This window comes from Melopsittacus undulatus, chromosome 10, assembly GCF_012275295.1.
Source record: "Melopsittacus undulatus isolate bMelUnd1 chromosome 10, bMelUnd1.mat.Z, whole genome shotgun sequence".
NCBI classification, from domain to species: domain Eukaryota; kingdom Metazoa; phylum Chordata; class Aves; order Psittaciformes; family Psittaculidae; genus Melopsittacus; species Melopsittacus undulatus.
The window spans coordinates 28,284,699-28,301,355 of record NC_047536.1 but is presented as its reverse complement, the minus strand read 5'-3'; the positions used below and the strand labels follow the sequence as shown (position 1 = coordinate 28,301,355).

At 38.9% G+C, this 16,657-nt stretch overlaps 2 protein-coding genes across 8 annotated transcripts in view; one reads left to right on the top strand and one right to left on the bottom strand.

Moving 5' to 3' along the window:
• The window catches only part of PARD6B (par-6 family cell polarity regulator beta), a 94,471-nt gene that overhangs the window by 64,383 nt on the left and 13,431 nt on the right, over positions 1–16,657 (top strand). For both annotated transcript variants that reach the window (XR_004080251.2, XR_004080252.2), the window contains exon 5: positions 10,836–11,003. The gene's annotated coding sequence lies outside the window, so the exon portion shown is untranslated. The remainder of the gene's footprint in view (positions 1–10,835; positions 11,004–16,657) is intronic.
• ADNP (activity dependent neuroprotector homeobox) overlaps positions 2,357–16,657 on the bottom strand; it is a 30,695-nt gene continuing 16,394 nt past the window's right edge. For 4 of the 6 annotated variants that reach the window (XM_034066902.1, XM_034066903.1, XM_034066901.1 and 1 more), the window contains 3 exons: positions 9,890–10,002; positions 8,415–8,507; positions 3,435–6,578 (listed from right to left, as the gene is read on the bottom strand). In XM_034066902.1, the coding sequence (XP_033922793.1) occupies positions 3,435–6,578; positions 8,415–8,507; positions 9,890–10,002 (3,350 nt within the window). Of the gene's footprint in view, positions 6,579–8,414; positions 8,508–9,889; positions 10,003–16,657 lie in introns of all 6 variants that reach the window. The other 2 variants (XM_034066900.1, XM_034066904.1) reach the window with 1 other exon arrangement.

Sequence of the window (16,657 nt, the reverse complement as noted above, 5' to 3'; positions counted from 1 at the left end):
AATGATATCTATGCTGATATACTCCAACTTCATTCTCAACTGTTAGAACCTTTTTATTTTAGATAGCGTATTTGAAACAGAACCCATACTTCACTTTGCTTCAATTCAAACTGCCTGAAAGAAATTCTTCAGAGAAGAGTCAATGGTCTTTGTGCTGGCCAAAGCCTGGACTGACTCATGTATTCAGGGTCTCCCACTGAATATGAGGAATGTAAATGTCAGCTTGAGCTGGTTCCTCTGCAAGCACAGCTGGCACATTTCTGGAGCTCTGCTACAGAACTTCAATAATGTATGTAAAAATTGGGTAACTTCCATCTCATAAAATTATAATGGTGCAGTACATTATGATTACACAAACTGGGTTTAAGGTTCCTTCCTTTTTATTGGGCCATTTACGTCTTCCTCCTTTTGACTTGCACAAAAATGTGTGGTTAGTCACTAATGTAGACAGGAATTCTTGCCTAGGCTAAAATCCAGATAAGAGTAACTTGTTTAAAATACTAGAAGGGTTAGGCCAAAACTGAAACTAACCCTCCTCAATCCTTCTTGATACTCCTGGTATGACAGACTGTTTTCTTACAAGATCTTTAATTAAATCACTGTATAAAATGGTATTTCATATCACAGAATTTTCTGGCAAATGAAGCACTTCTAGAGTTCATATTTTGGAGTCTTACTATTCATTTACAGAAGCTCAGATTTCAGAAATTTATTACCTATCAAGTTCACTAATACTAAATAAGCCTTATCAGGTATTGCGACAAATATGATTCAGTCATAAGATGATAAGCAGTGAGAAAAAGAGTTGGGTAACAGATAAAGGTGCTGCCATTAAACTGTTAAGAGTTTTTTGTTACTTATTCATTCATTCAATTAAAGTTTTTTAGAACTGCATTTGTAAAAGCTCTTAAAGCCTCCATGAAATGACACAAAACACCCTGAAACATCTTCAGTTTTCAGGCAGTAGCCTCCTGCGACCTAGAGCAGCCTACAGAGCGAGAAGGAACATAACTAAGTTTTCTTAGAAAGGAATAACCTCTTCTAGACCTTTGAGTGCCTGGTTTGCTGGGAGAAGGATTACCAACCCATCAGCATCTGTTAACAGACTCTTGCCTGACTCACTGAAAAGTTATTTCCAATGAAATGGAAAGCCTCCTAACATGAGTTGAGGCTCAAGTTTTTTTTTAAAGAAGAAAAAAAAAACCCATAAGGAGCTCTTTTGCTCATGTAGAATGCATACATAATTATTTTTCCTGTATTAGTCTTAAAACTTATCTTCTACTGCTCAAGTGCATGGCTGGGAGCCAGTCCAACTTCCACTCCTGAGTGAAAAAAGTAGAGCAAAAATATGCATTCCTTCTGTGAAGGGGAAAAGAACAAAGCCAACCTTATTCATCTTCACCTACCAGTAACTGCTTTCAGTCATCACTTCACACACAGAACGAGCTCAACACCACAGCAAAATGCCCATCCCAAAAGAGGAGCAGCAGCACAAGTGAGCTGCAGATCATGGGACCATACTGGCTCATTTGTTATATAGGTGGGAATTGAGCTTATACCCATTAGAGACTGCTTAATGTTTTCTCAACATCTCTGTGAAATGGTTTTGCTGTTTAAATGTTTAAAGTTGAAGAACACAGAACAACATTAATAAAAGTTTCACAGGTTATTTTAGCTCTTGTAACATATCCAAAGTAGGCACTCTGATACTGATGAGACATGCCTAAAGCAAACACATTGCTCTTCATTAAGGAGTTTTCTGTTCTCACCATTTAGATCCCTTCAGGATTACTATCTGGATAAGCTTCTGGTTGTGCAGCTGCCTTACACTGCACACTTGCCAAAATGCTGGACTGGTTTGACCAAACCCATCCCCAATTTGTAACACACTCATTTATCAAGTATTCAAGTTACTTTTTCTTCAAAGCCAAGACAAGTTTGTAGCATGCAAGACATGCTCAGTCACATTTAAAGAGCAAGTATTCAAATACCTCTGTATTTCTTTCCCCATACTACATAGTGCTTCAGGGAGGCACAATTCTAGATGTTTTAATAGGTGGAAGGGATGAAAAATGCAAGTAATTCATAGATCTTGTCTCCCCAGGCTGCAGAACAAGCAAATCACTACAATCCTGTTTATAAATTGGTATTCTATAACCCTGAATAGTAAAGACAAATTCAACCAAAGTTAGTTTTGTAGGATTTTCAACATCTTTGAAGGAGATCAGTCTATTCCAGAAGGAAGTGTTGAGCACACACCCCCCAGCAGAGCTGTGCAGCACTCTGGGGAACAAAAGGGGAGAGAAAAAAACCAAAAAAGGAATGAATGCAGCATTTACATGTAATAAAGCAAATATTTACATTAAGCACAATACAGCAATTTATTTAGATGCTTAAATGAAGAATACAAAGGGAAATAAAGATCACAAAATTATACATACTACAACAGTGTGTCATATATTAGATGGTATAAATGAATACAACACCTTGTTGGTGTTAACTAAAGATAAAACTAAATATCCAAAACACAGCACTTTTGTTTCAGTGTGCTGCTTCAACACAATACACTTTTATACAGATCTAAAAGGTGTCAAAATTAGTAGCTGCAAACTTGTTTCTTGCATGTGATTTTTCTTTTTTTTTTAGCTTAAAAGATTTCAGAAAATGCCTCTGAAATACATTTGTCATCAGTTGTAATGTCAAGGATATTCAGAACAAGAAAATTCTATAATACAATAGAGTCCAGATATATTTTATGTTGCTGGCCTCTGTTTTGAGATTGTACAAGGTTATGTGCAAAAACTAAGTTTGTCAAAATTCATACTATAGCAGTTTCAAGCTTTTGCTAGGTAAACTAGATACAGCATTTATTACACAGCAGGGCAACACTAAAAAAGAGAAACAAATCTATGATGGGTACACAAGAACAATTTCATAAGCTTCACTTGAATAGGTCTAAAAGACTGTACAAATATACATTTCAACTATTCAGAATGATACATGAAAAAATCAATTCCCCCATAGTCTACTTTACACGTTGAACTGGTAGCTTGTATGGCTGGCCCTACACTACCATGTGAAAAAGGGTAATGTTTAAAAAGACATACAACTGAACATGTACAAGAGTGAAATAAATGTTGAAAATGCAGATAAAATAAACCTCTGCTTTTCTCTGTGTGCATTCTGGAGCCACCAGCTTATCCATTTTCACATTAAGTTACTGTGCTCATCCCAGCAGGTTTTCTCAAGCAAGATCAGCCAACAGTGTCCTTAAATAACCACTGGAACAGCAGTGGCCACAACCACCACATGCCACGACCTACCACTCGAAAGGCAGTACCAGTTAAATGTAAGCTTAGCAGTCAGACTGAAATGAAAGTGTTTCAACAGTTGTAGACTGGACCTTGTTACTGATGCTTCTGAACCAAGCAAGCTCATGCTTGCTGGCTGCTCAGTTCCACACCGGTTAAGCTGCTGTGCATTGGCTCTGCTACTCCATCAGTCACACTGTCAAACTGCTCTCCATCCTCACTGTCAATTGTGCTATTCTGCCATTCCATCTGCTGATTTGATAAGCTCTCCTCAATCTCTGATGCGTTTTTCCATTGTGACTGGTCCTTAGACCAAAACTCTTCTACTTTTCCATAGGAACGATTCTTCCACTTTGACTGTTCTTCATCACTTTCAGATCCACCCCCCTTTGCCTCAACAGCTGGTTTACTGCTACTTGCATCTTCACTTTGGGAGGATTCATCTGTCCACACCTCTGGCTTTACTTCTGATGTATTATCTTCAAAATCAGAAACCTGCTGAGAACCAGGCCCACTTTCAGACTGTGAAGCTCCATCTTTCCATTCAACAGCATCATCTTGATCATCCTGATCACCATCACTATCCGAGACATCACCTACCAGTTTTGTTGGCTCTTCAGCAGAAATAATCTCTTCATATTTAGAGCTTTCCTCTTGTTTTTGATCAGACTTATCTGGAGACTGTAATGTATTTTCTTCTGTGATTTCCTTGGAGGATATGCTGTCCTCTGGGTTCTCCACTGTGCTGCCAGAAGAGGTTTTGCCACCAGTATCGGAAATATGCTGACCAAACGGACTCCCACGCTCATTGTATTCCTCTTCTATATTTTCATAGCTGTCTGAGGAGCTTTCATTGTCTTTTCCTAGGTTTATTTTTTTATCAACAGTCTTACTAACATTGACTCTGGAATTCTTTTCATCGTGGTTTTCGAACAGCCATTCAGCATCAAAATCCATTTCATGTTTGACTTTGTTTAACTCTTTCATATTGAAACCGAGCAGCACACCAGGTTTGTACTTTTCACAATCTCTTACACATTTCTTCCTTTTGTTACTAAAATGAGATGCAATATCAGACTTCCAGAGCCACAAACTGGCAGCCAGCTTTTCAATCTCTCTCCTAGTGGGATATGGTTGCTTATTAAAATACTTTGTAAGAAATGTTTTCCTGGCTTCATAGGAATCATCTTCATGACCCTTGGGGTCCAATGCTAGAACTACAGGTTCTTCAGGCTTCTCCTCAAAGGCAGAGGGGGAGTCATCGTCATCCATTTTCCTCTTCTTCATCAGTGAGAATTCCATGTGTTCATAAGTACGTTTCACGGGTGCTACAGCTGGAGACTGACCGAGCCGAGATGAGGAAGTGCCTTTTTCCTGGCCATTCTGGGTCTTCCCAACACCTCTGCAGTGAACAAGGTGCAGCGTTATAGTTGAGGCAGTCATGTTACTAGTATATACACCAAGGCAATGAATGCATTTGTAGGTCAGCTTTTTCTCAACTGGGTGAACTGTCTGAATTACTTGATGCCTCTCCCGTAGATGATGTGCAAGTGCATCAGAGATGGGTCCTTTTAGGATTGAAAAGCACAGAGGACAGAGCGTTTTCCCCACATCTTTTTTGTAGGGAACTGCTGCTTGTGGAGAGCTTTTTACAGGTACATCAGACTTCTCCTGGACTTTCGGCTGTGGCTTTTGAGGAACCGGGGGAGTATTCTGAGCATGGTAAGCTACAGATTCAGCAGGAGCATCTCTCAGGTTGTAGGTGGTTACAAGAAGATGGATATTCGTGTGACTACCCTGCTGCAATGTCAAATCAAAGGTTAGGGTGGAATCAGTTTTAGGTCCCATTTCTTCATCCACATGAACCATTCGCATGTGAGCAGCCATCTTTTCAACATCATTGAAGGTTGAACGGCAATACGGACAAGACAGACCATGTATCAACATATGATTAAGCAATGTATCAGTGGGTAAATAGCGATTACAGTATAGACATTTGCTAGTGAAATTGTGTATTTTCATTATATAGTTAGCTACTGCAGGCACCTTTTCAGCCTTGTGTTCCTTTTCAAAGTGGACACTATACACATTCTCAGGAAACAGCTCATTACAGATTGTACAGATTTTCCACTTCTGCGTGGATGACGTATTGACAGGAGAAGGACCTGTAGCTGCTACAGGAGATTTTGAGCCAGACTGACCTAATACTCTTGAGGCTGACTGTGACTGAGATAACGACGCCTGTTTCAACTGAGCTGATGAAAGGGAAGATGAATTGGCAGACTGAAGAGAGTATCTTGCTGAGGCCTGCGATCTCTGTTCCCCTCCAAGAGTATAAGGCCTCCCATTTCCACTTGTTGAAAACTGCTTCATTGATTGTGATTGTTGTGGAATAGAAACCTGTGCACTACCACTTAAGTTCAGCCTCCCCCCTGGCTGACCAACGTAACTTGGTGGTACTGACTTGACTCCGTAATTGTTTTGTTGTAGGTGCACATTTGACATCATGTTCACTCCTGCGGAATTTAATGTAGGCTTTGGTATAGTGAGTCTGTTCATCATCTGTTGGGACGAAAGAGATCGAACACTTCCAGGAGAAAGGGGACCCATCCTCTGAGGGAGGCCCATAGACTTCTTATCCTGTGGTTTTGGAGCTATCAGCATCAAGGGTTTAGATCTTGGAACCACTACATTAGTGTGACCTATCATTGCTGTCACCTGATATCCTATACGTTCGTGGTCTTCGATAACATGCTGTACTAAAGCTTCGTACGACTTCGGCATAAAAAGGCATCGTTTGCAGTGAATACTTCCCTCCTCTCGGGTACTGGAACTTAATGGAACTGCACCATTGAGTGACTTTTCACCTCCCTTCGCTACATAAGGAGCAGCAACATGCTGAAAATGTTCCCTGTAAATGTGCTTTCTAACTATTTCATACAGAGGATCTCGGTAAGTGCACTTCTTACAGTAATAAACAGCTTGATCTACACTGTCAGCCTGCTTAGGTTTAAGGCTATCATGTTTGTTTTTATCTTTAAAAGTGCTGATGCCTCCACTCTGTGTATTGGCATTTGGAGCATGAAATATCTTAATGTGCGTTTCCAAAGTCTTTTTGTCCGCATTGAACGTACAATAAGGACAATTAAGGAGAATCCTATTTTCAAAGTCTTCACTATGAACATTCCGGAAGTGGCTTTTGTACGCTGAAAAGAACTTCGAGGAGAATGGACATGCACTGCAGCAAAAGGGCTTTGTCCGATAGTCCTTAAAACAAAGAACAGAGCAGAAACTAAATATGGAAAAGCAGGTTTTAGAAAAACAGTATCCACACTCTTCTCTTAACAATCATGTTCTAAGCGACAGTCTCAAGACCCACTTAATCTCAAATGTTTAGATTAATTTCTTCTTTCCAGATTTTGGCCTGCAGATCAGGTCCTAAAAAGTCTATCATCTGAAAGTACACGTGATGTGGCAAGTGCCAATTCAGAGCTCCCTCAAGAGTTTACTCATAAACTCAATATGCAAGGCTAAATCATAAACATCCTTCTCCACCAGACAAGAAAGAGCTTCATTCCCTGCAGCGGAGTGCATGGAAGTTCACTGTAAGCTCATTCTGGGAGCAAAGGGAAGCATGACTGTCTGGATAGAGTGAGACTGCATCTAGGAAATGAGTTACATCTGATCAAGATCTGCCAAACTTCTCTAGATAGATGGATATATAGCTTTAGCTATTCCAGGATCTTAATTCATTACAAACTTTTATGTAAGATGCTCTTCAAGTTATTTTTGGTGAACAAATGGATTTACCAACTCACATTCTAAGGCTACACAAGCCCTTAAAGCCACCAAAGCCTTTTCCTTCTGATCAAAACAAACTCAATTTTAAAAGCAATCTTGAATCAGAAAAAAAGGTATTTGAGAATTCCACACTTGCAGTTCCCCTGCCCCCTTTGTTACATTTAACATGGTGCTGATGTGGTTCTTGTCAACTGCTGTAACAGAAAAAACAGTTGCGCTGGCCTTGGAGATAGCCACAAGCAACCTGGCATTTCAGATGAGGTGAGACATTACATTGAAATAGTTCCAAACATTCATCATGAGTGTCAAAACAAGTCTTGTGCATCAAGCATAGATCATGTGTGCACAGATCTTGTGCATAGGTCATTTGAAGTAGCTGGAGAGTTGTACTCTCCCTCTGCATAAAGAAGTAGGAAGATACACTTCTGTCCACGTTCTGAAGCCTTAAACATCCAGGAGGCTAGAGACAAGATACAACAAATCAAACTAAACAAAAGCTGTCTCCCTTTACATTACAATTTTTATTCTGGAATTAACTAAAGGACATCACCAGTGTATTCTACAGAGCATAGTAATAAAGGGGTATTTTTAGATTAATGCTGCACTAAGAATCCATCATAATGCAGGTTCCCATTTCCTGTAAAGGCAATCCCTGATCTTCCAAATGCTAAAAGAGATCTTATTCAGTACAGGGATTTCTAACATTCTCATTGTTCTGTCAGTGCTGGTGTTACCCTACTGTATCATCAGAGGTTACTGCAGAGCACATGACTTGCCTTAAATGTGCTTAATCAGAATCAAATGTTATTTCCTCCCTCAACTTCTACCTCAATTCAAATTTCCTTTATTTCTGGCACAGAAACATCTCAGAAATGAAACTTAGTTCTGCTGTATAGAACTACTATGCCTAAACCAAGTCTTGGACATAGTCACACTATGAGAACACACTACAAAATATTGAAGGACAGCTAAAAAACTTATCATGAGCTGTATAAAATTGCTGATCTGAAGGATGGTGAAATTGTGCTAAGCTTGAAAACAGGCTCTTAATATGCAGCTGTCAAAGGGTCAGTGAGATTTCTTGACCAGTAAGTTCTCCAGTACATGGCTATACATGCCTCTAAGATAAAGACCAGGATTATTACTTTAAAAAAAGCAGCACAGCTTTTGCTGTCCCTTCAATTGATGACAAATGAAGATTAATGAGTAAAACTGCAGCAAAAGCCATTGGCATCTCTGTGCAATGCCCTTTAGTAAGAGCCACCTTCAGAACGGGATGTGTCAACATGAACTATTACCAACCTGATTTTTTGTAAGCGATGGGTCCCACAATCCTACATCTTCCCATGTAGTGTTTTTCAAATAAAAGTCATTAGGTTCAAACTGCTTAAAATCCTGGAGAAGGGGGAGATGGGAAGAGAGTACAGAGAATCAAAACCAAATACCAAAAGCTACCAACTTTTGCAAGCATCCATGCAATCCTCAAGTGCTCCCAGCAGACAGGAGATTCTATTATGGAAGTGTAGGTATTGAAGATGCACCTCTTTGCAGGTGAAGAGTTGTGAATAGTCTCATATCATAAAACACCTGAAGAACTATTTTCAATACTCATCCTCATAATGAACCCAAGACTATAATTACATACCTGCCCTTTTTCACAAGCAGTCATAGAATAGAGATGGGCTAGTGCTATACATCTGAGATCATGTAGACACTTTACCATAACTCTGATGTTTGGTTTATTGTTTGGTTTGGGGGGATTTGGAGGTTTCATGGTTTTAATTAATTTCACACAGGCATTCAGATAAAAGTTTTAAGGTTGATCACACGTACAATGTCCAAGAGGCCCAATTCCCATTAAGAAAAATCATGAAGTACTTTGCATTTCCTTGTTGCATGTAAGTCAGCAGCACAGAAGGACTCAAAACCAGTATTTCCACAGAAATGAAACACTGAAAATAACATTGTCCCAGTTCAGAATTTTACCCTTACAAATGATACTTGCTCCACAAATTTTCCAAACAGGAAGGACTGGTGTTTCCTTCTCTTATGCATCTCACCTAAATGCTCTTTAAAGGCACACCAGTAGGAAAGCCAAAGCAAACAGGTTATCATTTGCTGAGTATCTGAACTGACAGTACAGTTGAGTGCTCAGGAGAGAAAGCTGCACTTTGAGAGGGTAGTTATGTTTGTCCAGAAGAGTAGCATGAATACACTTCCCTTCTAGGAGCCAACACAGGTACAGAAGCAATTCTTTAACCTACTGTTAGCAGTGACAAACACTTCATGCAAACCTCAGACCATCTTCTGTCCCCCAAGAACATCCTGTACCACACCGAGTTCTCACTTCATTCCTAAATGTTCAGTTAGCAAATGCTATTTTAAAGCATCCAACATAAACAAAAGACAACCTACCTTCAATAGATATCAAGTCAGACACATACAGGCTGGAGTGCATTTTGTCTCCACTAAGCTTTCTAAAAAGTGTTTACAGATACTTTTTATCCCAAGTTAAGCCCTACTTCATGGAGAACATAAAAAACAATGCCCAAACAACCAGGCTCAGACAGACCCCCAGAATCATTCTCAGAGGCCAATGCAAACAGAGGGCTGTGGTGTGGGAACAGGATACAGGGGATTCCTCCAAAACTCAAAGTAAAAACATTTTGCAAAGCAGGTCTAAAAAAATAAATGTCATCATACACCAAAGGCCTCCCAGCCCCACTGACTCTGGAGCTCTGAACTCAACTGCAGCATTTGGGAGGTATAATACTTACTTCTATATGTTCTTTACAGTATTCCAAACCAATGTCACTAAGTATTTTTTTCACAGTTTTCCGGGCCTTTCTTAAACTGCCAAGGTTGTTGACAGGAAGTTGGAACATAGTTTCTATTGAAAAAGAAAGTAAGAGAAAAGGTTTAAGTCAAATGCGTCTGATGGAGTCTTGCACTGTTAATTAATTACTAGTCATTTTCTGTCTGATTTTACCCATATAACTCAGTTAATGGTATAGCTCTGATACTAAGAAACTACCACATTTTCTGTCTGATTTGTTCTTAAATGAGCCTGGCCATAAAGCTAGATACTGACAAACTTGAGAGCACTTGAGAACCCAACAGACTGCTGTAACGACTGTTGCAGGAGTAATAAGCTGCATCTGGATAGAACATTTTTTTAAGTGTTTGTATTTACATGAAGTCTGCCCCCTATGCTCATGTACTTAAAACCTCAATTTATCTTTCGTGCAGATGCATCCTAACTGATGTGAGTTGAGCTTCAAGGTCTGTGTAAGTCTTGCAATAGATTTAATGGTATCTCTTCAGTGAGAGAGATGTTTCTTGCATTCAGCTGCAGATAGGATAAGAAATTAATACTGTTTCCTCCATGTACTGTATTATAGCTTTAAATGGCTGACAAGCTATTTAGCATACATTCTATTAAGTTGGGGCCTGAAAGCTTGGTTAGAGCCCTTCAGAGATAGAAATCACTGGAAAAGCACAAGAGATGATGGTTTAACACCTCGTAAGTGTAGCTGGGTATTTTCAGCCTACAAGACAACCCTCTCTTTCAGCTCCCCGCGCAATTAAACTCTCTGTTAATGACTGGGGCTATCCAGCTAAAACAAAGTCTAAGATTTTAAGATACAGGGATTCCCAGATTCAAGCATTGCCACTAAGACTTCTTCCAAACACTAATAACTACTCTTTATTTTGTGTATGCAGGAGTTGTCAGGCTGCATGCTGCTATTGTTACAGTAAGTGCTTGCTCAGCTACAGAACAATCAGCATCAAGTGATCTGCACTTTAAGAAGATGCGAAATGGCAGAAATGTGAAAGTCCCTGAACATGTACAGTTACTATGGAAGTGAGGGTGGAGCCAGCCACAAAAAGGTAGGATTTTCTCAAAGGGAAGGAAGCCTCTTAAATAGCAAGTGTCAGAGTTATTTTGTTCCCTACTCTTCAGTGGCCTGTTGCATCAAGGCTATTGCCCCACAGGATAAAAGCTGCATTTTTGATCATTAACAATTCTGAGCCAATTCAGAAATATTGCTTTGTTTGAACAATAAAAGGCTCGATTCATACCAACAAATTAAAGTACTGTAAGGCCAAAGCCTATCTACATCAAGTAAAAGCTGGCTTTTTTATGTTTGCAGTTTGAAAGTATTTTTTAAACACTTTCTATGCAGAGTTAACAGAAGTTTGCAGCCATTAAGAATTTTAGACAAGAATTCTCCCTTTTCATCATGAGATCAAGGGCAAGTGCTAGGCTACAAAGAGCTTAGTAAGAAATTCTCAAAGTACAAAGGATATGGGCTGTGATTACAGCAACTCTCTCTGATCAAAACCAACCGTTCTATATGCGCTATCATGCAGACTGCTTAAAAGTATTACCTGTTTGCACATGAGCCTTTTTATCTTCATACTTCTACCAACTTTTACTGGGCAAGGCTTTAAGGCAGTCACTAACAACACTGTTTAAGTTTCAGAAAAAACGAAACTGACAAGTCCTGCATGTAACAGTGCTAGTACAAGTCACTTCAATCAGTTTCACAACCTATGAGTAGTGCTGCTAGGCTCTAGTCTCTTCAAACTCAATGAACTCAGAAATAGCTCCTGGGGAAAAGGATAAAACTATCCCGACATTTAGAATTCATACCACAACTAGAAATTAGAAAGTAAATGGAAGCAAGCCTGAGTTTATATAAAGATCTACAGGAAAGTTTTCAGAAGTACCAAAGCAGCTCTGATCATTAATGATTTTGGTACCTGCACTGGGGCTGGCCACTGCCACAGATTACCAGAAGCAAACAGTGTCATTTTAAACAGCCCTAGATCAAAACTAAGAAACTAAAGATAGTAAAATAAAAGAGTGCAGACCTTGCCTATGGACCTCGGGGATTCCAAATTACTCACTTATAGTTACTTGCAATAAGAAGTCAGACACATCCTGCAAAGCGACTAATGATAATTTTCCAACAGCACAGGCTGGGATGGGGGTGTGTGGGAGAGGTATTTTAATGTTCTGTATTCATTTCCTCCAAGTAACAAGGCCTTTGTATAGTCAAAAACATCTTGATCTCTTCACATACAGAAATCTAAATGCAAGTGTATTAATTTCTGACTGCAGAGGTGTTTCAGTTAACTCTAGTTTCAGTGAAAAGGATAAGAATTGGAAAAAAAATTAGTACTAAGTTCATAAGAAAAGCATCACTGTTCTGTATCTTATCTAGCACCTTCATTTTAGGGACGCTCAAACACACTTTAGAAATATGAGAAATTACCATTCTAGTGAAATACCTTCTAACGGAGTCACTTACAAGTCTCATAATAGGACCCCTAATGAAGCTCTGAAGAGCACTTCTACAGCATTCTTTGCCATCTTGGAGAAGGTGAGGATTAAACAGATCACGGCAGTGAACTGCTCTCTTCCCAGTTACTCTCTCTAAAGCCTCTAATGACTTAGTATGGGAAATCATGAACTGCTCTTTTTAAATGCAGTATCCATTCTCCTCCTTAGTCTTTTATAATCAAGTATTTCATCTCCAACCCGGACAGCACCCAGGCCTAAGACACTCCCTATGTGACTGTGATTCATGTCATCCTTTCTGAATGCTACTCACTCCTGCCCAGTGAATTATTTTTAATCCTCATAAAGGACTAGGAAATAAAGGTTGAATCTGAGTTTTTAACTTCTTGTTACTTTGAAATTCTGAATTTATCCATGTCCCTTTCCTCTTTCTTATATTAAGAGCTATTTCTTAAGGCACACATTGAAGAAAATTGCTGTCTACATACACAAGATTTTATAACACTGTATTGTGTGTATAAGGCTTTGATTAATTAACTACAGAACATGCCAAGTTCTGCCCTGTTCCTCTCCATCCTTGCCCAGACTCTGGTATCAGTTTTACTGTGTGAGCACCTCTGGGCACAGGCTATATTCTCCTGTTTGTACTGAACATGCTTTTGAAGTAAAAATAATGTCACTTATGACAAAGTACCAGCACATAAATGGTGGAAGAGCTTTTGAAAATGTTAACGGTTATTTACCTTGCAAACAGGAATTTGTGTTGAGAAATTGTATTAAAAAATTAAGACCACAAAGAGTACAATTACGTATTTCAGAGCAATATTAGATTTGGTTACTTCAATAAATATAATTAAAAATTCTTTACTAAAAGGATGCAATTTTGCTTCAGTTGTTAAAACAACATCTGATACAGCTTAAAGCTGAGCCAGGTCCACTTTAAAGGCATCCACGGTAATAGAAAATATTGAACAATAAGGCTGAGGACCAGCAGTGCCAATTCTGTGAAGTATTAGTAACAAATTAGCTCAAAAGATGGTAAAGGCTAATGGGAAAAAATGCTGTTGTCTGAGAATTTCAACTCCTAACAGCTTATTGCTTACTGCAAATGCTTTAGTAAGGTTGCGTCCTATTTGCAATACTCAAGTAGTACCATTTCCTCTATTTTGATCTGTAGTTGAAATCATAAGTGAAGTTTAGCATTTCCAGATGGAAAAAGCAATTCCAATTTGCAGTTTCTTCTCCTAGGCTGATCACTATGAAATGGCTTTCAGTGCTGAGCCCACTGTCACTCTTTTAATGACTTAAACCAGATCTGACTTGGGTGATACTAGAACTGCATCAATGGGAAACAAAAAAAAATACCACATAGCACAAAGTAGATTTATATCCTCCAACACAGATTGCAAATAGGTAAGAAAATATGCTTCCTTAACTTTCTATTCCTCTCTTCCCTAAGCAGAATTGAAGTCATGGTTCTGAACACTAACTTACAATAAAGTAACACAATTTTGATTTAACTCAAGAACGTCCATTGATTCAAAGCTCTTGCTGCTGCAGTTCATGGAGCAAGAGTGAAAAATATTAATGTAGCCAAGACATTAATCATGGCTCCGCTAATTCCTTTTCTCTATAGGCACTGAGTAAGCACTGCTCTCACTCTATTGCACTGGTTCAGTGATGGTTCAGTAGCTTCTCCATAGCTACGTGTATGCTCTAATTTTTTCATCAAGAGTTACATGAAGCAGCACAGGCAGGTGTGTTCAGGATTTGAATGAGTATTTTTCAAGTGAACTTCAAATCCAAGGATATAATGTCCTAGCAATGTTATTCCAGAATAACCCAAGGTATTAATATCAACTAAACAAACATCAGTGCATTAAAACATTACATTTTAAAGCACCTAGCAAGTTGTGGTGTTTCCTTGAAAACCAAAGTCCCTACTTAAAGAATATACTCATTTTGCTTGTAAAGAAACCTTTTGTTTTTTCTCATAACAAAGTAAGTCAGGACAGAGTTTGTCTTCAGGCAATAATCACTTGTAAACTTGAAAGTCAGCCACAAGTCTCAATCAAATAGCTTATTTTAGTACAAAATGCCACTAACAACTTCTTCACCAAAAGAAACAAATGCTTTCTCTTAATTAGCATGTCCAATAAACTGAGACACGCCAAATACAACATGATATATATAAACTCAAGTGATAAGGAAAGCAAATTTAGGGCTGCCTGAAAAGATCTCTATTCTGTCTGCACCATCTTGCTGCCTCTGCCCTTTTGCCTGCCTCACAGTCTTAAAGAAATTATCAAGATCTTCCTACTGCAACACATCATAACTGAGGATATAATTAGATCTTCATCTGAAAACTTTAGCTCAACCTTACTTTGCAAAATCTGTTTAGTACCTGAATCCAACTCACCTGATCTTAAGCAAACCCTTACCTTTAAGCAAATATAATTCCCTTTTCTTAGCAAATTTCTTGAGAATTTGTCCATAGCTAGTGGAGATAGTCTGATATAATTAGTTTGTGACTAGCTCTTAGCATTTCCATTCATTTCCATTTACAGTAAGTAACTGCAATTTTAAATGCAATATACACAACACTGCTGGTACATCCTTGATCGTGGACATCACAATCAAAAAAAAACCAGTTGGGATTAAGCAGCATCTCCAATCATCACTTAGACATTAATGCTATTCTGGAAATGAGGTATCCTTTTCTCATCAAAGTTGATGCCTAAGAGAGGACACCTGGAACATCTCCTACACACCATCTACACTTTAGAGCTGGATGGAGAGAATAAATAACTGAAACCCCAGATCAACAATGTCCTTATAAGAAATACCCATATAGGATCTTCAGGGGCCTCAGAAAATGGATCAATAACCTAATGACAAGAAATCCTGAAGAGTTCCCTCATTGTTAGTGTGACTTTCTGACAAAACAGCTGACAGTCACAAAATAAGGGTAATGGAAGCAGACTAACTCAGTAAGAAGTATTAGGAACCTTCTTTTGCTCTGTATTTAAGCAGTACCCAGCACAAAGATCTAGTCCACAGCCAGGTACCGATTCCTAGAATAATTCAGTAGCCAAACATAAGCAGGAAAAACAAGCTATAAAAGAGCAAAATATCACTGCTAAATTAGAAACACTGTACTTCAGGTTTTTATTTCATAGGTCTTTGCATCTTCAAAATGTGACTATTTTAGACAAACTTCATGCAGTCCTATTTCTGCATTTCACTATTTCACTTCTACAGGTAATAGCCATCATGCAATGCATATACAAGGAGCTAAGACAAGCTTCCTGGCTAAGTGCACATGTGTTAACAAAAAGGCCTAAACAAAGTACTCTCAGATCTTCATCCAAAAATCTGAAGGGGGAATGGGAGGGAAGGTTTTTGTGGAAAAGCAGGGAATATTTGCAAGGTAGGCAGAGGAACAACAAGTTACAAGACTTCACAAAATACCATGTACTAAGTGTGTACAAGGTATTGTACTTGGAAGAACTGAAACACTCTCTTTGGCTTTAAAGAGGCTGGAAGAGTCCCAGGAAGGAAGAATTTAATCTCAAGTGCCATTCTGATATGTGCATCTTATAACCTCAAAATTAGGGCACAAAATGGCTACGGACTTCTGAAGTCTGAGAATTCCACAGGACCCAGCAGCTCAGTTCCCTCAACAGAATCACATCCTGAAATGGGAATGGGCCAGGACATAATATAGACTGACTGATTTAAATTAATAATTATGGCCAAGATTTAGGCAGCAACTAAAAATGCAGGTGAAAAGAGGCCCCAACACTGCACCTCAGTTGTTTAAAATCAAAGGCTCCCTTCAGTGTTTTCAAAGCACTCAGGTTCACTGCCGTAATGAAAAGGGACCCCACTTCAAGGTTAGCATTGTTTCACAGCAAAAGGCTTTTTCTCTCTACTCAGTGGTCTAATCTTACTGGTAAAAGAAAATACTAGCAAGAGAAAAAAAATGTGCACCACCCTGAAATGCTCTCAGGAGCACGAGTGTGAGCAGGAGAAAAAATTCTGCTTAGTTTTAGAAACTGAATAGTGCAAATATCCAAAGCCAGGAAATCAAGGCTTCTAATTTTACGGCATGACAAAAAAACCCAGAAAGGAAACAAGGTCTGGCCCAGGAATTAACCACCACATAGTCACTGGGAAGTTTCAACAAACCCCACATTCTTCAGCATACCACTTTTTTTTTGTTTTAAAGAAAACC